This window comes from Ascaphus truei, chromosome 7 (genome assembly GCF_040206685.1).
Source record: "Ascaphus truei isolate aAscTru1 chromosome 7, aAscTru1.hap1, whole genome shotgun sequence".
NCBI lineage: Eukaryota > Metazoa > Chordata > Amphibia > Anura > Ascaphidae > Ascaphus > Ascaphus truei.
Window position 1 is genome coordinate 67370087 of NC_134489.1, and position 24759 is coordinate 67394845.

The 24759-nt window shown below is 36.0% G+C and overlaps 2 protein-coding genes across 10 annotated transcripts in view; one reads left to right on the forward strand and one right to left on the reverse strand.

Moving 5' to 3' along the window:
- Nucleotides 1-24759, forward strand: part of CERKL (CERK like autophagy regulator) — a 291588-nt gene that overhangs the window by 150735 nt on the left and 116094 nt on the right. For 3 of the 7 annotated variants that reach the window (XM_075608912.1, XM_075608913.1, XM_075608918.1), the window contains 8 exons: nt 1376-1450; nt 2654-2831; nt 6536-6604; nt 8418-8446; nt 8541-8649; nt 10901-10997; nt 13262-13440; nt 14747-16720. In XM_075608912.1, the coding sequence (XP_075465027.1) occupies nt 1376-1450; nt 2654-2831; nt 6536-6604; nt 8418-8446; nt 8541-8649; nt 10901-10997; nt 13262-13440; nt 14747-14828 (818 nt within the window). In that variant the 3' untranslated portion in view covers nt 14829-16720. Of the gene's footprint in view, nt 1-1375; nt 1451-2653; nt 2832-6535; nt 6605-8417; nt 8447-8540; nt 8650-9141; nt 9566-10900; nt 10998-13261; nt 13441-14746; nt 16721-24759 lie in introns of those variants that run through there. The other 4 variants (XM_075608917.1, XM_075608915.1, XM_075608916.1 and 1 more) reach the window with 3 other exon arrangements.
- The window catches only part of ITGA4 (integrin subunit alpha 4), a 158272-nt gene continuing 151767 nt past the window's right edge, over nt 18255-24759 (reverse strand). For all 3 annotated transcript variants that reach the window (XM_075608909.1, XM_075608910.1, XM_075608908.1), the window contains 3 exons: nt 23828-23923; nt 22159-22278; nt 18255-19374 (listed from right to left, as the gene is read on the reverse strand). In XM_075608909.1, coding sequence (XP_075465024.1) covers nt 19285-19374; nt 22159-22278; nt 23828-23923 — 306 coding nt within the window. In that variant the 3' untranslated portion in view covers nt 18255-19284. The remainder of the gene's footprint in view (nt 19375-22158; nt 22279-23827; nt 23924-24759) is intronic.

Below are 24759 nucleotides of genomic sequence, written 5' to 3' on the forward strand. Positions count from 1 at the left end.
TAGGAGCACGCAGGACAGGACCAGGATATCCCCAAGGTCAGCAGTGAGTAATCCATTTACTTCATTTATGTGATCAGTCCTACACACGGTTACCTAGACCACCACATAAGACTTACCTATATGGCTAGTGGCATAATCTATGGGAGTGTGTTTAACATTGGACTATCTGGAATCCTGAGTCTTATGAACTGTCCTATGCTATGAAGATGTTTATATTTTTATACCATGATCAAACATTGCCTACTCCTGGTTCCCTTCCATGTTTTTAAAAAAACAACTTTGAAAGACAAATTTTCTTGTATTCTATTTTAACAGCCATTTGCTAAGGCACTGCCCCTTTATGTCCTGTCACAAGCTCTGGCACACTCCTTTGTCAGCCCTGCCCTCCCTCTAGCACATGTCAGTGCAGGAGTGCTCATGAATATTCATGAGCTTCCACTGAGTGACAGAGGCAGAATATAAACATATGCCAGCTCTAATTATGTCACCAAATTCAATACATGGAGAACGAATTGACCTGCAGCTATACAGTTCTTTAGGTAATTAGAGATTGCACACATGAAACTATTGAAGTAAAAAAATAAATTAAAAAAAAAAAAAGACTGAACTGCAGCTTTAAGGGATCTGATTATTCAGGTTTATTCACACTATCACTTATTGTGAGTAGCGCACTTTTATTCCCCTTTTTTTCATTGGTGGGTTGTATTTACCCTGACTACTCCCTTCTGTCTGATGTCACTGTGTGTTCAGTATGGCTGAGTCCCCAGAGCCACGCTATGGCTTGCGCGCCACACACCACAGCACAGCCCTCGATGGTCCACTTTCTATTTAGATTCTTCTTTGAAGAAATTCATGATGTAGAACTTTTCACATTCTGCAAATTCTACCAATCTGGCTCCATGTTAATTCCTGTTGTCGTAACCATACTTACCAACTGATGCTTCATCTTTCTACTGGACACCAATCTTTGCATTCAAATCTTCCATAACGATCTTTCGGTCAAAATTTCCTTTGTTGTTAAATTGGTTGATTTGATGGATCTTATGGAAATCTCAAATTGTTCACACGTTTTTCTAACTTTAGCTACTCCATTATCTGTGGTTTCACTTTGGGGGCTGCAAACCTAGAGAAAGAAAATTGCATCAGATGTATCAAAGATTAAGGTGCAATAGGATTCATAGGGGGAGATGTATCAACGTAAACAAAGTGTGCATAGAAGTGTTTACATTGTGATTGAATAATTTAATGTAGTGGTTAAGCATGATATACAATACAAAATTAGACTAGTTCTATGTATATATTGTATAGTGCCATGTCTGCATTAGAATAGGATAATTTATTTTTGTTTTATCCCAGTGTGCTTACTCTTTTGCAGGCTCCACCAATGTGCTTGCATATTCTCTTCATGGAATCAAACACTCTGTAACTGCAGCATTACATATCATCATGGGTAAGTATTGTCCATGCTCTTATTTAAAGAAACAGTACCTCCTAGAACCAAACTGTATTAATGGTAGTGACATGTTTAAGGATAAATCTGGCTGATTGGTCCCTTTTTACCCAAATCTGTTGCCTGTATTTCACAGCAGCAATCCCCCTACTCGTTTGTTTTTTTTACCCCACCCCCATTCTTTTACAGGATGGGTGCTGGGGGGGGGGGGGAGTGGTTCAGCTCTTTGGATCTGCTCTATTTCAAAATATTTACTGGTGAGTTTACTGGGTTTACAAAATTGCTGCCAAATCTCAGACCAATGGAGAGCCTTAACGTAATCTGTTATGTCTTCCTATTGGACAATCATTTAACTTTCCTTTAAAAACCAGGAAGCAATTCAGGCAACTTCACTGATAAATATCTCCGGACTGGGGGATCCCCAGAACTGATAGCAAATTCAGCTCTGGATAACCCCCTCAGTTTCAGTCTTGTAAAAATAAAAATGAGGATTAGTTCAGGGGATTGCTGCTTGTAAATATTTTTTTTCACGTTTGTTAGTGAGCTGAAACTTGGAAAGATTTTGGCTACTCACTTTTGTATGATGTCGCAGTGTGTTCAACAAGACTATGCAGGCATAACTCTCTCTTCCCCTGTATTTATCTTTATTGGCTGAGGGTGGTCAGGGTGGAATAAGAACAGAGGAAGCACTTGATTGACAATCCCCCATTCAGAGACCCTTAAAGTTTATTTTTTTTAAATTAATTTCCAAAAGCAGATACATGATTGGTTTTAGCATGGTTAGAATTGTGTAAAGAAGACAATTAGATTGCAAGTGTCCTCTGTTTGATGCAAATTGTCAGCTGGATAGTTTTATACCTCTTTAGACCTTGAACTGTCTTCGCTAAGAAAAAATAAAGTGATGGAGGAAGACATAAAATTGTAATACTTAAGTAGTTTAACTCTTCCTTCTTTTGACTGCCACCAAACTGTAATGCAATTGTGATACACAGAAGCAAAGTACATTGATAAATTAATGCAAGACAAAGACCCATATATACTTAGTGATGCTATTCCATAGGACACTTTCCGGTGCTATAAGACACTTTAAAGCACATTTCTTTGAATGGGCTGTAAGGTGCCATCTGGTGGAATTGCTCTTTAGGGAATACGGGCCTAATTGTTTTTTGCCATGAATCCAACACCTTTACCTTAACTTTTCAGGAAACATTCAACCAGTTGATGCCTGTACTTTCAGCAGTAACAACAAACTTCTGCGTTTTGGCTTCTCATCTATGTTTGGATTTGGAGGAAAGACTCTCGCACTTGCAGAAAAACACCGTTGGATACCCTCCAGCCAGAGAACAGACTTTGCCGTTATTAAAACACTTGCAAATCTAAAGTTAGTTGAGTTTGTTTCATTTTATATCTATGATAAAGGAAACATTTTATGAAAACAGTCTGGTATCTAGACACTTTAGTACATGTACATGAACGAAGCAATTTTTGGAGCTTATCAAAAACAAGTGGGTGGTTCTTTCTGGACCAAGGTAATGCAATTGACGTGGTCTACTTAGATTTTGCAAAAGGCTTTTGATACGGTGCCACAGTAGAGGTTAGTATACAAAATAAAGGCAATTGGTCTAAAAAATATTTGCACATGGTTTGAAAACTGGTTGAAAGGTAGCAGGGAGTTGTCATAAATGGAACCTTTTCAGGTTGGGCTAAAATTGTAAGTGGAGTACCGCAAAGTTCGGTACTGGGGCCAAGTTACGTTTTTTTTTATTAATGACCTTTAGGTTGGCATAGAGAGCAAAGTCTCCATATTAGCCATGACAAATTATGATGATAAATTATGTAAGGTAGTAAAGTCAGAGCTTGATTTATCTGCAGAAGGACTTGGATAAACTGGAAACTTGGGCAGTTAAATGGCAGATGACATTTAATATAGGTAAATGTAAGGTTATGCATTTGGAAAGAAAGAATAAACAGGATACATACAAATTAAACGGGACTCAATTAAGTCAATCATTGATGGAGAATGATTTTTGAGTGCTTGTAGAAAGCTGCCTTAGCAATAGTGTCCAATGTCTGGCAGTAGCTATAAGTAAGATAAGATAGTAACTTGCCTAAAACATGGTATGGATGGAAGGGAAGAAAGCATCATTTTGCCACTTTGTAAATCCTTGGTAAAACCACACCTTGAATATGGAGTACAGTTTTGGCCACCACTCCATAAAAAGACATTACGGAACTAGAAAAAGAACATAGTAGGGCCACCAAATTAATTACGGAAGTGGAAGGTCTGATTTAAGACGAGAGGCTAGCTAAATTAGATATGTTTACATTAGAAAAGAGGCCAGAAAGAGGGGATAGGATAACTTTAAAAAATATATATTCACGGAACTTTCAAGAGAACTATTCATCCCAAGGGTAGTACAAATGACACGGGTCATCCCTTCGGATTGAAGGAAAGGAGATTTCACCAACAACAAATGAAGGGTTCTTTACTGTAAGGGTAATTCAAATATGGAATGTATTAACCATGGAGACTGTGATGGTACATACAATAGATATCTTTAAGAAAAGGTTAAACCTATTAGTAGAAAGGAAAGCTATAAAGGGATATACCAAATAAGAATAAAAAATCTGATTGTAATTACTGCAGTCAGAACTTAATTTATTTTTCCCCTTATGAGACCTCAATGGATAATGTTTCACTAGGGTTTTTTGTTTGCCTTCCTCTGGATCAATATACTGTATATACAAATATAAGATCTGTCATCCAAATCTAGCATAGTTAGAACTCAATGGACATATGTCTTTTTTCAACCTCATCAACTATGTACCTATGTACCTATGCAACCCTAATATTATCACCAGGTGACCCCCAGCTAAACTTTTGTTAAATGAAAATGGCCATCATATGTCAACACATAAGGAGAACGTCATTATGACCTCTCAGAAGTATTCCAGAATTTAACAACTGTTAACCATTGTACTTTATGTGATTGGACTAAAGTGGTCATACTACGTTTAAGTAAGATAAAAAAAATTATAAGGGGCAGTGATCCTTAAAGCAGCAGTTCATGGCTGTAACATTCTTTGAAAACCAATATACTGAGTATGTCTGTTAACATTCTGTTTTCTAAAGCTTCCACTGCTACACACTGTCATGTACATAGTACTGTAGATGCTTTAACACTTTACATTAATATACATTCATTTTGTAAGACAGAGAAACCAATGTTGACTGTAATATGCAATGCAAGAAAACTTTAAAGGGCCCATATAACTACAAAATGTATGAGCAATACATTATGGATAATACCGTACCTGGAATGTGTATTATGAATACAAACATTGAAAGATTTGCACACTCCTTGCTAGGAAATTCTGGTAGTATGATGTAGATTAAAAACGTCAACCCAGCAGACTTATTGAAATATGCCGAATGAGAGCAAAGAATGAGCGCAAATGCTGTAATTGAAATATGCAACATGATACATCAACTGGCTTGGGTATTAACAGTGAGACCCACTAATGCTGATTATTTAGGATTATTTTATATGTGCTGAATCAGTAAAATAAGGATTCTCTAAATACACTGAGTAGCAGAACTAACAGAGATACCTGAATCATAAGGTTGTTTTGTTATTTATTTATATCTATACTTCTGTTAATATAAACAATATTTTAAGATTGTTTGGACTTGTTGCAGTGTCATTGACTGACTCTATTAAGGTATTTACATACCCTCTATTGACTCACTATATACGGGCTATCACTAGTCCTAGGCTTTTAACAATTTTTTTATTTACACACTATGGTTTTAATGAGAATAATTAACATTTAGTTTTAATTCAGTGTTTATTAAAGATTAATTTGACAATTGTTTATATCTACTGGGGGGCCTTGAGTGCAGTTATAGCAGCAATCATTTCTTCTTATGCTTTTCACTTCCATTACCTGCTTTGCATCACCCTAAAATTGTAAGCTGAGAAAGAGTGTCTCTTCAACTAGAGATTTTATTTCCTGCTAATAACTGTGTTGGGAAACGTGAAACTTGAGACACTTCTTTTAAAAGGTGAAGTTTCAGCATGTGGAAAGTGAAGGTGCTAGATGAATATTGAGTGAAAAAGTGTTCCATAGGTAGGGAGAGATTAGTGAAAAAGGTTTAAGATGGGAGAGGGCTGTAGAGGTAGAAGGTGTAAAGATGAGACACCCTTGGGTTGAGAGTAATAGATGAGTGGGAGTATAACAAGAGATCAGAGTGGAGATATATGGAGGTGTAGAGGAGTGGAGCTTTAAAAGAAAGCAGAAAAGAAAGGTGATGTTCCCATCACTCCATGAGAATATAACAAGAAAACACTGGAATATGCCAAAACATATAAAGTGTATTGAGAAAGATATAAACAGTATACAATCTGGAGAATGCTACAACTGTCCTAAGGGAAATCTATGTGTACAAATACGTGCCAAATTGGCGTGATGGGGGGGGGGGGGGGCACTAACTAATGCGCTAACAGTGACCCCACTCTTATTCCCAGCCCAACTTCAGTTATCACAGATTAATTTTGGGGTGGTTAAATTAACCACCGCAACATTTAAACTGTGATTGCCGAGGGAGAGTGCGCGGCCACTGAAAGTACGGATATGTCCTCCTGCTACCATGTGATGATGTATCGCCATGCCAATGAAACGTCACATGATACGACATCTCATGATGCTAGGCCGGTCAAGAGGATCCATGCATCATGTGACATCAAGTGATATCACGTCGTCAAAGTGACACATTGTAGCAGGAGGAGATGCAGAGTCCGGAGAAGGTAAGAGACCCCGCCATACACACTCTGCAACGGGCCCCATCAAACGCCGAGCCGGTGAGAAGGAAAGGCTGTCATACAAGGGCATTGAGAAAATGATGGAGCAATTGCCAAACTGTTTCTGTCATACAGTTACCTTGTTTTCATTTGGTTTTTCATAGACGTTTTGATGGTATAAGAATGTTAATATGTGTGAATGTTTTTTATTTTTTGCTACTTTGTATGCATATGATTGCTAAGAAGGATTACCAGTGAGTAAAAGTTATTTATTATTTTACAGACCAGAGAATTGTGAGCTATTATTTTTACCCACAAAGACTCCAAAATTCACATCCCATGGAGACCACAAGTAAGTGAGTTGTTTACTTGGGCAGCATTTATCCTTTCTAGACAAAAGGTCCTATTTACAAGCATCACTTTCACACTGCATAAAGTAAGGGCATGTTGATCATCGGCACCACTTTAAAAATATACAACCAAATATTTATCAAAAGTGCATAGTGCCAGTCACACAAATATACTGTATGTTCTAGTTGCTGTATTGGTCCTGGAAATGTGTAAATTTGTTGTTGACTATTACATACATGCAGTCCTCGGTTATCCGACACAATACGTTACTCAAAATGGCGTTGGATAGCGAAACGTCTTAAAGCGAAACACGTTTTCCCATAGGAACACTGTTTAAAAGAAAGGTTCCGTTCCTGAATGCATTTTTAACACTAAAATACACCAAATATTTTACGCAGGCAATAAGATATGTAGCACACACATAAATTATATAGTGTATATACTGTATTATATATATATATGATATAACATAATATATTATATAGTAATATAATATATTATATAGTATAATATTATATAATTTATATATTATATATACAAACAACTTTGCAAAGCGTCGTAAGAGCGTTGGATAAGCCGTTTTGGCGTTGTAAAAATGAACATAGGTATGCATTGCATAGCGTTGGATAAGCCATTCGTTGTAAAACGAAGCGTTGTAAAACGAGGACTGCCTGTATTTTAATAGACCATAGCTTTAGTAGATGAAGTGATCGTGTATAGAACTTTTGAAACATAAATTATTTCTTCATGTATATTGCAACAGTACACTATATACTGTATACAGGCGTAAGGAAGACTATAATCCCTTATAACAGTTTGAGATTTCCATAAATGCAAATTGCCATAACTTTGGAGTTATACAAACATTAGATAACTTTAATGATTTATTAAACTATTTATTGCGTGTACAATTATTTGTTGTATTCCTAATGTTTTACATTTGCATTTCGAGCTCCTTATTCGCTAGGCTTCCGTAACTAAAATGCAGTTTAATTGTTTTTATTGTTTTAGAAAAAAAATAAGCAGGTATCCTTAATATATTTTGGCCACCCCATTTGCATAACTATAGTCCTCTAGGATTAGTACACCATACTGAAATTAGCTTGGAAATAAAATTGGTCTTGATAAATATTGTCATATAAGGCAAATAATTGGCGTGGTAGACATTTTACAAGACTGTGACCACTATTTTGGAGTGCTACGCGTTTCACTTCATTTCTATGGGAGTTCACAATTGAGTATCAGCACCTGCGTGTATCTTTCATTTGTGACGAGTACACGTATTCTGTACCTTTATATATTTTGGACTATTTTGTAACACATTAAATTTCCAGTAGAGATATTTAACTAGTTCTTCAAAGGAGCTGGATGAGAAAAGGAATTACCAGAAGGGCCAAAACAGTGATGTAATTTATGTGTAGATATACCGAACAAATAGATGTAAAATCCCTTATACTTAAATAAGGGAATAATACGGTATGTTAAATGATTTTTTTAATGCCACCTGTAAAGAAGTTTATAGGCATTAAGGCATATGTATCAAGGGAAAAGTGGGGCATTTCTGGGGCAAAATGACTTGACCATAGATGTCTAAAATCCTATTGATTTTAATGGAAAGTTTTTCTTTGATACATATGGTGCAGTTATTTTGCCCCAGAATTGCTCCACTTTTGCCCTGATACATATGTCTCATTGTCTTTAAAGAGACATGTTTTTTGTTAAGATTTGCATCTGTTAATTCTGGGATTGATGCACATTCTGCATTCACACATGTCTCTAATTAGATACTAAACACCGTTTATATTTACCTGTAGAAAGAAGAATGAGAATTCTAACCGGTCGGGTAAGTGTCAAAACTAAAGCAGTGAGAATTAACAAGTCTTTTCTTTATCTAATGTGACTCATACAGTACTATCAATCTGTATTATTTCTTGCAGACAGCAAGGATCAGTGGCAGAAAATACAGGGTCAGTTCCTGAATGTCAGCATTATGGCAATCCCCTGCCTCTGTTCTATAGCTCCGAGAGGCTTGGCACCTAATACCAGGTCAGCAGAAGCTTATAAGCATTAGACTACCCTACACTGACAATTTGCTTTTAAACCTTGACTTTTTTGCAGATTGTCTACCCACTCGCCCTTTACATGGAAAATGGACTGCAGTCAGTCTTAAGGATTAAAATCAGTTATTGGATCAGTAAAATTAGGTCAAGTTGTACGGCTAGAATATTCCAAGGATAATTACTCTGATTAAATTACTCTAGGAGCAAGACAGGTGTACGGTCTGCACATGTTTAGGAATATTTTGTTTCATGTTGTAATCAGATGTGCAGAAAATAGTGAAGTTGTTTTAGTAATACATTTGTGAGGCAAATACATTTCATCATACAAAGTAATTATTTGTCTGCAAACAGCTAAGTCTATAAATGTTAACATTGGTAGATACAGTTCATATAAGGTCATGCAGGAGATGGCTGACTCCATGCCCACCTCTAGATATTGTTGTAATTATGCCATATAATCTTCTATTTTTGGTTATAGAGATGTGCAAAATTTTCACGTGAGGTCACGAATCATAAGATATGTGCCCTTTTTGTGCCGCGGAAAAAGCTGAGGTTAAGTTAGCATTCAGAAGCGCTTCTCCAAGCATCAAATTAACTCAGAGAATGGGATGAGAGAGACAGAACGTGAAGAGACACAAACAGAATGGGGTGAGAGAAACACAGAATGGGGTGAGGCACAGAATTTGAAGACAGAGACACAGAATGGGGTGAGAGAGAGAGAGAATGTGGAGACACAAAGAATGGGGTGAGAGCGACACATAATGTTGTGAGAGGGAGACACACAGAATGGGGTGAGAGAGACGGAATATGAAAAGACACACAGAATGGGGCAAGAGACACAGAATGTGAAAACAGATACACAGAATGGGGTGAGAGACGCACAGAATGGGGTGAGACGCACAGCATAGGGTGAGCGAGAGACAGACACATGGAATAGAGGGGAAGAGAGGATGGGGGAATGGGAAAGAGAGATGATTGGGGGAGAGAATGGAGGGATGGTGTGTGTGTGTGTGTGTGTGTGTGTGTGTGTGTGTGTGTGTGTGTGTGTGTGTGTGTGTGTGTGTGTGTGTGTGTGTGTGTGTGTGTGTGTGTGTGTGTGTGTGTGTGTGTACAGAGACACATAAAGGGGAGGGGCACAGTTGGTGATGTCATTTGTTTTAGAAATATATATATTTTTATGTGTCCCGATTTTTTAGTTTTGTAAATCTGGTCACCATATTAAATATATATATAATTTAATATAGTGACCAGATATATATATATATATATATATATATATATATATATATATATATATATATATATATATATATATATATATATATATATTGCTGTAGATATGTGTTATGTAACAGATATACCACTTTCCATATACTGTATCATTTTCTAATAGTCTTAAACATATATTAGCACATAAACTTAAGACTAAGGGCCACATTTATTAAGCAGTGCTAAGCCCGTTCCTGCATTTCAATTTAGGACGGCTTAGGCCCTAAATGTACAGTCTCTTTGCTAATTCATTTTGCCCTGTTTTTTGTTTTACAAACTGTCTTTCTTCCTTTGCCTTTTCCATGCTTTTTTTTCCATGCTTTTTTTTCCATGCTTCATTGTAAAATCCTCCATTATTCCATGCTTGAGGAAATATTGACATACTGTACAAAGCTTTTGCAGACCCTAAAAGTGGCAGCTATTTTGATTTTCGAAAAACAATTTTATAGAAACTTTAAAATAGATTCGTTCTTCCATCACAGAACCCAACAAACGTATTGTACAGTAGTATACTGCATGCTGCAGTGTGGGAGTGTCATAGGCTCTGTTGGATTACATTTTGAATCATGCACAAAGTCAGGAGTGACCAACTCCACCAAAGATCAGGTTTTAAGGCTATCCCTGATTAGCCATCTGTACTGAAGCAGGGACATCCTTAAAACCTGACCTGTTGGTGGCCCTTGAGGACTAGAGTTGGCCACCCCTGCACTAAGTGATTCTGACCCTTTAAAATATGGCACATCTGCAGTGTAAAGGATTCTGTAATGCACTTTGAACATTCTATACAGTACCTATGAGATGGGACCATAATTAGCTACATTCAATCTTACTGAAATGACCATTTTGTCAGCTGAAATCTCTTTGGCCTCTCTGATGGTCCATATGTATTTTTCTTTATTACTACTGTACTTACTGGCTAGAAAGACAAATAGATAGTTTGGTTACTAAATAAATTTTTCCTCTTCCAGGCTAAATGATGGGACCATGGCCCTTATTGTTGTACAGAATACTTCAAGAACAGAGTTTGTGAGACATTTAAAAAGATATGCCACTTTAAAAAATCAGGTACTTATAAGCTATTAATGTAATAAGGAATAGACACAGATCTCGGGGAAGTTAACATTAGTGTCCTTATAAGAAGACTTAGTTTCCTGTCTGAATACATTAGCCAATGTATGGCTGATTTCCTGAAAATCAGACTAATGCAGCTTAGCCCATTTCAGTCCATCTGTTATGCCATGATTGTGTTTGTTTTCTAAGTGCCTAAGTAGTGTGCTTTCTGAATGCAACTTAAAGCAAAAACTATTTTTGTAAGTTTTGTAATTGTAATTTTTTCATTTCTAGTATAGATCATGGCATGTCATATTTTTTTAACCAATATTACTAACAATATTAGCACATATAAACAAACACAAGTTTGTTATGTTAGATAAAAAGTTAGTAGAAAGTTCTGATAGCTTTATTGTTTCTGTAGAAGTTTATATTTGTCACATTCTGTGTTACGTTTTAATAGACCAACAAGTGAGTTATTCATAGATATTATAGTGAGCAGAGCTTTTCGATTATTTATGTCTTGTTTTCTAAGCCAGGGGCGCTCAACTCCAGTGCTCAAGACCCCCAACAGGTCAGGTTTTGAGGCTATCCCTGCTTCAGCACAGGAGCCTTAATGAGTGGCTCAGTCAAAGATTGAGCCACCTGTGCTGAAGCTGAGATAGCCTCAAAACCTGATGGAGTTAAGCACCTAAGCAATGGTAGTGAGTGGCCTTTTACACATTTGGCTATTATTGTTGTTTTAACTGCATGTATTTGCTAAAAAAAAAAAATGTATAAAAGTATAGCCCCAAAACATTATGATGGTGAAAATACAACATTTTGACCAGGAAAGGTTCCTACTTATTTAGGGTGACATTGCACTGCCGACATTTAGCCAATCTTCATCAGGACTTTTGTATTTTTTAGACAGTTGTGTAGTTGATTGTTATCTTTGCCATTATTCTTTGGTGGCAAAACCACAGTCACACTTTATACAGTATGTGGCTACTCTGTAGGATGGACATATGTATGGAGAGATACAGCTCAACCCCGATCTGCTACAACGCTTATAGCGCAGTCCCCGATTTAATAACATCTCCAATTTTTTTTTTTAAATGAAATGGTGCGAGAACTTACCCGGCATCTTTCTTTTCACTGCAGCTCTCTCCTCTCCACTTCATCTCCAAGGCACACACACACTAATAATTTTAACATACAATGCAGGAATCGCACCTATGACCCTTCATACACTGGTAGCAATGCTTTACCTGCTACACCATAGGATTGGTGTGATGTCATTGACTCTATTATCAACCTTAACTTCTATTGCACAGTACTGCCATACAGTACTGCCTTTCAGTACTGTGTAGTAGAAGTTAAGTTTGATAATAGTCACTGACATCACACCAATCATATGAGGTAGAGTATCACTACCAGTGTATGAAGGGTTATGGGTTCGATTCCTGCATGGCATGGTAAAATTATTATTTTATTTTAATTATAATGTATAAATTATTTTATTTAAATTATAATTTATTATATTAAATAATAATTATTAATAATAATTTATAAATTATACCATACAAATTATACCATACAGTACTGAAAATTACTAAATTATTCATGTCCGTGTGTCCGTTAGCAATAAAGCATTGAATGTTGTATGTAAAAAAAAAACCTTGGAGATGTGCGCCGTGCACGTGGACGCAGCCTGATGAAGCGAGGAGAGAGCTGCAGAGAGGAGAGAGCTGCAGATGACGGGTAAGTCCTTGTACGGCGGTCAATTCGCGATCCCGGCTATAACGCGGTCTCATTATGTGAACCCCGAGCACTGCGTTATAACGGGGTCTGTGTCTGTTCTGAATACATTATTTTGAACACTACCTACTGTCTCTTGCTTGCCGATCTTCCGGATGGTAACTTATTGTGTGTATGTGTATATATATATATATATATGTGTATATATATATATAATGGGGAGGCATATGTGCATTGTATTTTTGTTATGATCATTATATTTATCTTATATTTGTTTAAAATAAAGAGTTCAAAAAAAGCACTAAAAGAAAATTAGAATAGTCCACTTTAAAAAAAAAGTAATAAAAAAAATAGTGTATTGCATTTTTGGTATCTGAGTTGCATTGGTTTAATTTAGTATTTAATTACTGATATTGCTAATTAATAAAGTAATCTAGTTTACTTCCATACTTCTTGCTTTTATAGGTAAACAAAGCCTGTGTCATGTGATTTCAAATAATTTTAATTTCTCTATTTTTCACTTTTTTTTTATTTTGTAGTTTAACTTTCCATTTGTTGAGATTTACTTGGTTGAAGAAGTAAAATTACGACCAAATAGCAGTTTTGTTGAGTGCGCACATGAACAAAATGGTGAACTGCATGCAATTCCTACCGAAGACATTCACCCATGGAATATTGATGGGGATTTAATGGAAGCTTCCTCTGAAGTTCACGTTAGGTTAGCAAATACACCAGTAACTACGTGTGTGTGTGTGTGTGTGTGTGTGTGTGTGTGTGTGTGTGTGTGTGTGTGTGTGTGTGTGTGTGTGTGTGTGTGTGTGTGTGTGTGTGTGTGTGTGTGTGTGTGTGTGTGTGTGTGTGTGTGTGTATGTGTGCGTGCTTCCAATTGTGCAGACCCATGAGTGCTTCCAAAGGACTGAAACATCAATCCAGTTTGAATTTAAAACAAATATTACATTTAGCAGAAGACCCATGAGTGCTTCCAAAGATCTGGGTTAAATAATAAGACCAAGACTCTTTATCTCAGTATTTACTTTTTTTAATCTCAGATGCTCTAACCTTGTTCAGGATATGAATACCTTATATATTAATTTGTCTGTATGTTTATACTATACATAGCCCTTTATACTTGGTGCACTGTATATTTCTAAAATAACAAAAAAACAAGATAGAAAGTTATTAAGAGACAGACATTTATTTAACATATACAGTTTGATATTTCACTGTATTTGGGTAACATACGGTAGATGTTTGTTGGATATTAGACTATGGTGTCAATGTGGCGTTGATCTTTAGATGAGCATTAATGAAATGTTTTTTCTTTTACTTATGCTCATTGTGCTGTTAGAGGTGGGAATACTTAACAGATCAAGCTTGTCAGGAATTTTACCAATAATTTATTTATTTTATAAAACAAAGTACAGGAAGGACATACAGGTGGCATCTGCTGGTAAGTGGGGAAATGGGATCAGGTCATCAAAGAATATAAACCCCTCAAATGAGTCAATTTGGCTAAATAATTAAGTTCCTTAGTTACTGTAATAAATGTCTCAGACGCAGTGCGATGTTTTGAGTGTAGTTAGAAAAGTGTCTGGATAATTAAAGCACTAAACATTATACTTTAGGTTATACTGTAGATTCCTGCCTACTAGTTTCATGCCTTTACGTTTGGGTACACAGTATTGCGCTAGATACATGTCTGGTGCTGGTTGTGACATTCTCCGTGCGGATATGCTGGAGTTTGTATGTACTGTATCTACCCTTCACCTTGCACAGACCTATTTTAAGGACATTACATTATTAATCTTGAAAGTGCTGCCATCCCTATGTTTGTCTGTGAATTCAAATTCTTATTTAGCCATACATTTCACCAGTATGGGCATTTGTATTCCATATTAAGAAGCCCATGTACTTCATAACAGAATCATGGCTCCTAATGCTTCCAAAATTAATATGGGTAATAAAAGGGAATGTTTTACAACAGTGAATTGCTTGATTTATTGTTACTTTTCTTGATTTTATAGATTGCATCCTGAACTCATTAATCTATATGGAAGTAACATTGAAGAACTGGATGATTTCAAAGCAAAATGCAGCTGTCTGTGAAGTCGGTGAAAACAAATAATGACACACGTATTCCTGTTCTTTCATACATAAAGTGATTTTTTTTTAAATTAGGATTGTGACAGTAGAAACATTTGAATTGTAAATTAAATCAAAAGTATTATCTTCAAAAAAGAAAAATATAGCCATACATATACAAGCCAATCTCACCCAAATTAGTAGTACTAAAAACATACAAAATAGCAGTCAAGCCTATTTTACAAGATCGTTTTCTAGGATATATGAACATGCTTTATAGAGCATAAACTAACATTTTCAAGTCTTTGCAATAAAAAAAAATTTACAAAACAATTTCAGAATTTAGCATTTTTTTATTTCACAGTACAGAATATATGGTGATTATATTTTAGTTACTTTTATTGAACATAATTTGCATAACGAAAAAAAGATTGTCAACAACCGAATTCTTGATGGGAAATACAGAAAAACATTTGTTATTGCCCGTTTGTTGATTTTCCCATAGAATATTGCAAATATCCCCATTAAACTAAATATATATATTTTGTACAAATAGCTCTTATTTACAGAATTTTAAAATCAATTTTTTACAACATTCACTCTTTCATTTCCTTTCCTTGCCAAAATCCATGCATTATTTTTCTAACTGACAAACATTCAGGTGATCATTTTCAGTCCTTGCATGTTCCTGAAAAATACACTTTTGAAATGTAAACTTAATGCAAAAGAAAAAACAAATCATCTTTTTTGCAATGGGGGAAAATGCTGGTCTTGTTGAAAATATTATTATTGTATTGACAAAAAAAGTTTTCCAGTGAGACCTAGAAATACATCGAGCACCAATAGATGGCGTATGGAGGTTAGTGATACAAAATATAGACTTGGGGATAGCTTCACTAATCTCCGGTATGAGTTAACGCACTGCAATCCCACGGTAACTTGTATTCAAAAGCAATGCCAGTTAATGCAGGACTGCAGTGTGTTAACCCTTACCAGAGGTTACCGAATCTCCCCCTTAATGTTGAAAGTCTTCAGTCAAAAAATAGTGTTTTAAGTTATTAATTTTATTTCATGTGGTCATAAGCTACAGTAAATCCAAATATTTCTGATTTCATTTTTTTCCTATCTTTGGCATAACTTCTCTACCACCTACATACAAACCTCATTCTTGTTCTATATGCTCGTAGACTATTTTCCTACTACCTAATTGCTAATTGAATTTTAATGCTGGAAAAACTTGTTAATACATTCCCTCAATCATTTTAAACAAATATGCAAATTAATGTGATTTTAAGGAATGAATACTAATATGGGCAAAATAGGTGATTCTCTGTATAAATTCAAAGGCTTATTAGCACGCTAAGGGTCTTAGTCTATATATGCCGAAGAGGCTGTTCGGGACTTTTTCAGATGAAAAAGCCCTTTGCCCTCAGAAGGATATTAGGCAAGGGTATTGGTGCTCGATGCCATGTTAACTTCAATTGAAGTTAAGGTGTCGAGGCTCTGAGACCCCTTTTTGGCATTTGGTGAATCTCGCCTTAAAGCAGGCTCATCTTTCAAAACCAAAGCATACTGCTGCACCAATATCTTCATGTAAAATGTTGATGGCTATAATAAAGGCATAATTTTATAGCAATTTCCTTTGTCATTACATGTACTTTATTACTTGCCACTAAATTGACCTGTCCCTTAAAACCTTTTCTTTCCTTTTTTCCCCTCATATATCTTTTTTTTTGGTCTTCAATAAAACACTTTTTCTTTATCTCTCTATCTCTCTCTCTCATCAATTTTTTTTATATTTCTTATTTTCTAAGTCTCTCTCTAGAATACGTCTCTAACTGAAAAATTGAAAACAGTCTTCCCGACTCGCACAATAGTTTAAGGCATTTTATAGCAATTTAAACAACAGCGTTTTATCTTTTCAAAAAATAGTGGCAAGTGAAAGCATTTGACCATGTAAAACATTTTTAACATTTGTTTTTGATAATTCAACATATTTTTTTATGGCTTTTCAACAAGTCTCAAATTCCATCGAATACGCATAATATAATTGTTTGTACATACTATTTTGATAGTAAAAGGAGGATGATCATCACACATTTTACTAGTACAAGACATGTGCTGTACATGTATACACACTTTGTTTAAGGGCTGACCCATAACTAAGCAAATAATGCTGCATCAATTCCACATTTGCAGTGGTTGTAGCGGCAAGCAAATATTAGACAGTTCACAACAGTCAAATATGTTTTGTGTGTGTGTGTGTGTGTGTGTGTGTGTGTGTGTGTGTGTGTGTGTGTGTGTGTGTGTGTGTGTGTGTGTGTGTGTGTGTGTGTGTGTGTGTACAGTAAGAGTACCGCAGAGTTTATCGGAGCTCAATCTGACATTGGAGTGAATGCAAGTTAACGCAGGAGTGAGTCCCAATCTACTTTATCGTAACTTACGCTGCAACTTTCTAATAGCCAGACTGAGCCCTGTCCCTGCGGCCATTTTGTGTCCACCGGGAAGTATTCTTACACGGTGGAAAAAAAGCAGTTTAGAAATTTGGGAACCGGGAATCCTCACATTCAAGTAAGTAGAGAGAAAAAAAATGGACAAGATCATTGTGTTTGTCACATACATATTTTCAAATACAAAGATAACATCTTAAAAAAAAAAAAAAAAAAACTACTTAATTTCTGTAGGATTTTGTTGGTGCCCCTTCTTAAAATGTACTGTAACAAATAAGATGTTTATCAATCACACCCCTTGTCTAATACACCCGTGAGTATGAAATAAGACCAAAAACTACCTTCATTACTTACATTGGTGCTCTCTATTTTACTATAAATATTGATTTCTTCACCTGAAATATTTTGAGGTATTATTTTCACAGGAAGAGAAACAAACTACATTTTAATATTCTAAAAAAAAAATCCTGCTTTAGAAGTAGCTTCACGTTTGTTTTGTTTGTTTTGAGTTTATATATATATATATATATATATATATATATTACATGATATATATATATATATATATATATATATATATATATATATATATTACATATACTATATATATAACATAATATATACTATATACATATATATACACACACATATATATATGTGTGTGTGTTCCCTGAAATGAGCTCATGAACCTGATGGTGTCTGAATTACTTATGAGAACATTTATACATACAGCAGTTATGAGTTTTAGGTATTTAACAATACATCCCTTGCCCAAAATACTTATGATTTTAATGGATCTCTTTTGATTTCTAGTTGTGGTAAGACCAGGATTTGTAAACATGTAGAGCATATAACACTGCACTATAGAAGGTGATGTAGAGGTTTCTTTTTAACATTTTCTAAATTAATTTCTAAATGGCATTGCCTGATTCTATACATTTTACACATAGTGTATATATATATATATATATATATATATATATATATATATATATATATATATATATATATATCAACTTGTATGTAGAATTCACAATATTAACACAAAGGAACTTTATTGACTAATATTCAATAGCCATTATTAATGATTTCAATGGCTATTAACAATCAGTAATGGATACCACACCTTAAAGCAGCAATCACATCTCTACCTACATGTATGTCAAAACAAATGGTAAAAAAAAAAACCAGAATATATGGAACTGCTGCTTTAATTAATAAATCCCAAGGTTCTCAGAAACCCACTATACAATTTCAAGAGTTTAATAGACACAGTAGTGTTGTAAAACAAAGATGCAACAAAGATCATCTTTTTAACATTCTTCACTTTGTGTTGAGCTACAGTACAGTAATAAATCAGAAGCTGATGGTCACTTTCCTTTGTTCATAAGGTTGTGGGGGTTATTCATTAAACTCGGATAATGCCAATCGGGGCACCATAGCACAGAAACTCCTGTTGACTTCAATTGGCGTTTACGTGCAAAATTGCCCATATCAGCACTATTTCAGTTAAATTAATAACCCCCTATGTCTTTTTCTGGATGTGAAGCCAAGAAAATAATTACGATTTCTTCTTACTGGTGACAATTTCAGTAAAGTGCTCACTATGGGAGTCAAGCTATTGAAACCTCACAAAAGCAACAAGCTGGAATTCTTGGCGGGCTCTTGAAAATCTCTGTTCCGTTACAGTGGTGTTTGATTCAATAGCCGTGCACCAAAGAGCTACTAGAACTACTAGCTACTATTAATGATCGCATGTTTAATTCCTGAGATCCATGGTTGAATTTTATATTTTTAGAGGTAACAGTGCATTTTCATTGTAAAAGAAAAAAGAAATTAATATCCACAGAAAGCATTGCCAATTTTTCATTTTGGCAGGACCAGATAAATAGCATCTGAAATGAACAATTCTCTTTCATAAAAACAAAATAATACTCTTCGTTCTCTTTTCAATGTTATTTTTCATAATTTATGTTAATAAAAATAAAAAAAAGTTGACAAATTCTTACACTGCAAGACAGATTATTTTCCTATTTTTCTTCCTTGTTGACATAGTTCCAACTTTCTCTTCTGCTCGTCTCTGAATCTATGGGCTTGTATTTTCTTTTAAAGAAACCGACCTGCAACACAGAATTGCAATAATATGTAAAAGGGGAAGCCCATCAATAGGAGACAAATTATATTACATGTTATATATAAAGATTATAAAGTCCTATTATCCAATTCAATACTTATTAAGATTGTGTATAACTCAGCAAGTTGTGGGCCTTTCTGTCATGGAGTTTTGCTTTCAAGGTGGGATTAGACACCTCAATAGTATTAGGCTGCGCATATACAGCCGGCGACAGCGAAGCGACCGATGATGTCACCAGTCGCCATTGCGATAGTTGTAATTTGTTGTTTGGAGACGTCGCTGGCTACAAGGCCAGTGACGTCACAGCAAAGGGGAAGGCAGACGGGCGGAGAAGCTCCCTTATAGCCAGTCACATGTGGAGACCGTCTCTTCTAAAATCAAATTCCACTGACAACGAGATTTTAGGTAGCGCCGTCGCGTCCACTATAAGCGACGGCGACAATGCATTTGTTTGACGTCGCTGTCACAGGCACGATAAGCGCAGTCTTTGGAGCACTTTCATTATTCATTGTTAACAAGACCAACCATCATTCCAAAGCAGGTGAAATAAAGTTATGTAAAGAGGAGAAAAACATCAACCGCTCTACCCTAATACTCTTAAATAGAAACATGTAAGTGGTAGTGGGGTGCATGGGAAGTAATACTACTTATATACAGAAGCGATTGACCAGGAGGTGATGAATAAAGAGAAACCCCTATTATTGCACTCAGCCACATAAACGGTAAGGGGATAGTAGCTTTAGTTACAGATATTTGTAATCAGCTCCACTGACCTGGGAAAGGTCCATTAAAACAAAATAATACAATGTTATTAGTCAAATAACTCCTCTAAGTGCTCAAATATATATATATATAGATATATATATATAATAGATATATATATATATATATATATATCTATATATATATATATATCTATATAGATATATATATATATATATATATATATATATATATATATATATACATACAGTAATGTTAAAAATCCCCAGTATTGAAGTATGATACTTGGAGATTAAAGTAGCATAGGTCTAACAGATACACCTGATAATGCCCTGTATCCTAGTCTCTAAAATACCCGAACTGACACAAAGTATAGGCAACAGTATCGCACACACATGCAGAGAGACCCACACAGAGACACACACGAGTAATTCACCGTTAGTATAAATATAGAAGTGCAAATAGCTAAAACGGGGTGTGCGCTGAACATGCGCATTCTAAGTCAAACTTCTTTGCGTTTTTTCACTGAAATTGTGTTTTGATTTTTAATTAAAACCATCACCATCACAAATACAATTTCTGTAACAAAACAGTGACAAAAGACAAAGGAGTTTCACTTAAAATGCGCATGCTTGGCACACCCCTTTTTTTTACTCTGTTGTACAACCATCAATCTCACATCTGATTTACAACAGGAGTGGGCTTATGTTGTTTCAATGGGGGAAAAATAGTACATAAGACTTAGCAAGGTATTATGAAAATCATATTTCAACAGAGGTGTGTTTTAGACAACATGAAGTCTCATTTCTGCACCAGTGACCTCTTTGGGAGGAAATCCTGACATATGGTAAAGTAATGTATCGGGATTTCTTTTTTATGTTTTATCCGGTTATTTTAAGAAACTGTCCTGCATTTACTGTAATTGTATGTTATTGTAATCCTTTTTCTGTAATCTAAGCATTGTATATATATATATATATATATATATATATATATATATATATATATATAACATTTAATAAGTGATGCTTTGGGGCTCTAAATGAACTGTTGCATGCTCAGGAGAGTGTATTTACATTTTTAGACACATTTTGCTACAACAGATTTTTGGATGTTAAGTGCATAGTTTTTTCTATAATAAAAAGGGACCTGAGACCCTGGCAGATATATTAATTACATATTTTTGCATATTTATTGGGTGGTGTAAGTGGATAGATCTGATTGCAATTGAGTAAGGGGTTAATATTAATTCATTGAAAGTACCTTGTGCAGGAGAAAGGTGAGTTGGCTAGAGTAGCCGTGTGTATTAACCCTGGTTGCATATCTAAGTCACGTGCTCTCTTGTGGGCTGTTTGTGACAAATGATATATGGGGATGGATTGAGGGGAGATATTGTTCATTTGAGGGACCCTTGCGAAGGTGAAAAGTGGACAGCTTGCGAGCTGTGTATTAATCTTTGTCCCGTATGCAGGTCACGTTCTCGCAGGCGTTTCATATGTGACAAGGCCCCAGGAGGAAGCGCTCCTACTCGTGGACTATCCAAATACAGTAGCTAAATCCATGTTCATTTTTGTACTATATCAATTTTGTATAGGTAAATGGAGACAAACAACATTTCAGATCTAGCTTGACCCGACATATCTACACCGTTTCCACAAAACAAGGATTAGAATGTTGTGAGTGTTTTTAAGCAAGTGTGTAAACAATTAACCATGCATACAGATGCAGCCATCAGCATTAGATCACTTGCCTTGGAAAATCTGGAGCAATCTCCCAATAAACTCCAACATTTCTGTGAGATTTCTGCAGCCAAACTAATGGCCCATCAGATTAACACAGCAGGGGGTCCCTGCAGTCCCATTCAGACCGAATGAGACTGCAGGGACCCCTGCTGTGTTAATCCGATGGGCCATTAGTCTGGAAGCAGAATCTCACAGAAAAGTTGAGTCATTTACTGTGAGATGCCATAGTTTTTACCCAGGCAAGTGATTGGATACTGGTGGCTGCATCTGTATAGACATATCATGGGAAAATTGAATATATTTACCTTCCATAATATATATGTCAGTAATAAAAATAAAAGAATCCCTATTATTAAACTGATTACAATGATCATGTAGATAACATGACTCTTTGGTTTTTGATTGTGTAGTGCCTCTAGTACGACCTGAAACATAAGAAGCAAAAAGAAGAAAATAAGATTACACAACATTAATAATTCGCAATATCTTGACATAGATCACATAAGGCTTCAATTATAAATGCTTCCTGAGAAGAGGAGAAAACCTATTTAATATGAAAAATGAAATATGTTATAGTAATATACCTTTTATTATGTTTTCTGATATAAGGTATAATGTTCAAGTTTGCTTATATAAGCACATTAGGCTTTATCCCTCCTAGGCTCATGAGCACTAAGCTTTGCTAAATAAGTGCAAATACTTTAAACTCATTAGTATAGACCAAGGGTGTGCAAACTGGGGGAAGCTAAATTTTCTATGGGTGACACCATAGCGCTCTTCCCCACAATATTTAAATTGATTTCCAGGGGAGAGTCTGAGGCCTCTGTAACTGCCACTTACCTTCTCTCCGGATTTTCCTCTTGCATCTTCTAATAGCGCCATGACAACGTGACATCAAATGATGCAGCGACGTCTCAGCGGAGGAAATGCGGGAGAGCAGGTAAGAGGGAGGGGGGTGTGTGCGACTTAAAAAGTTTGGGCACCCCTGGTATAGTCTTAACGGCAGGGTAAATTAGCACGGCCTTACGTTCGCTTCAAACTACATGGCTCCTGTGGAGAGCGCTAAACCTATTTTACTAGAATCTCAAGTCCTACAGTATATATAACTCCCAAAACACCTTTAGACAACACGTAGGGAGACACCTTTGCACAAAAAGGAATACACCCGAGATACCTGGGACCAGGAATGTAACAGGTTAAATCCCCGTGTTAACCTGATGGACCTTTAGTGGATATGCGATGTTAGGGTCAACGCCTCTTTTGCATATTATTAGCACTAATGTCCAGAGAACTATAAATTATGTTATAATGTTATTCTCTTTAGTGGACAGGCGTTACGAATTAGTTGGTTAACGTTAGGTTAAATAGCCTAATGGAACTTGGTGCATCTGGCGCAAAGTGTACTAATGGTAATGATATTTAAGGGGTCACAATCTAGGTCAGGGGTCACCAAACTCAGTCCTCAAGGGCCACCAACTGGCCAGCTTTTCAGGATATCCTTGCTTCAGCACAGGTGGCTCAATCAGTGGCTCAATTGAAGACTGAGCCACTTGTGCTAAAGCAGGGATATCCATAAAACCTGGCCTGTTGGTGGCCCTTGAGGACTGAGTTTGGAGACCCATGATCTAGGTGATTGATTTGGTGTAATATTACTGCTTCATCAAAAGTTTCCACAGGCAAACACACGCCACTCCCCATTCTCCCTCCCCTTAGGTTTGTTTAAAGAAGCCAATTAGATTGTTACATTCTTTTAAAAAGGTTGTTTTTTGGCAAAATATTTGGTATTGTTTCTTTAAAGTACTTAAGCAACCCGAGATTATATTCTCTTCAAACCTACACAAAATGTGATATTCATCATCATATTCATAAATGTACATGAATAAATGTATGGTGTTTTTGTTTTTAGAAGCATGCATGTTCACATTGAATAAAGCTAAAGAAAATCATGACAGGCTTCTCATACTGTGCTCTTACATATCTGTGCTGGTCCTGCTTAAGGTTGATAACTTTAGGATCCTTCTCCGATACTGCCGTAGCACTTGTTAGAAACTGTAGTAATGAAGATTCATCCTAAATAAAAGGGGGGGAAAAACAATAAAGTTCCACAATACCAGGGATCCATGAGAAACCAAGGATAAGTGGTGCCAATGCTTTCACAACTCACAGGTAAATGACTGAGTATGTAACAGTGTTATCTTCAGCACAGGTGGCTCAATTAGTGGCTCAGTCAACCCCACCTGTGCTGAAGCTGGGGTATCTTTAAAGTCTGACCTGTTGGGGGGTCTTGAGGACTGGAGTTGAGCACAACTGATCTACAACCCCCTCATGATATCTTGAGTCAGAGGTACAACTGCCAAGTTAACAGTCCTGAGATAACACTGTTACCCATCTGCAGGATTACTTTCTACAGCTGACTACCACTGAACCTACTGTAAATGCAATGGGCATAAACCCTTCAGAAGACCTTGTCCATAAAATGTACTGAAGACTGTCAAATTTGTATTTGATATTGGCGAGTTTTTTTGGGCAATATTCAAGCGCCCGAAACTTGCATGTTACAGTACTTAAATAGGAAGCATGACAGCTACAGATTACAGTACATCATTTTATGAAAAAAAAATCTGTTCAAATTCACAAATTCCCGATAATCCAAATACAAAACCAACAAACTAGGCAGAACTAGAACCACAAAATATCTCAGCCAGTACCAATCAAGTGAATAGGCCATAAGGTGTCTTATGACATAGCACCTTTTAATAAATATATACAGGTAAACCTCGCTATCCAACATTTCACTTTACAAGGAATGGCATATCCAAAACTTTACAATGCAACCCTATGGGCCGTTTTTCGACGCCGGAATGCGTTATCCGACACCTGAACCAATGCTCACCGCCACTGATTAA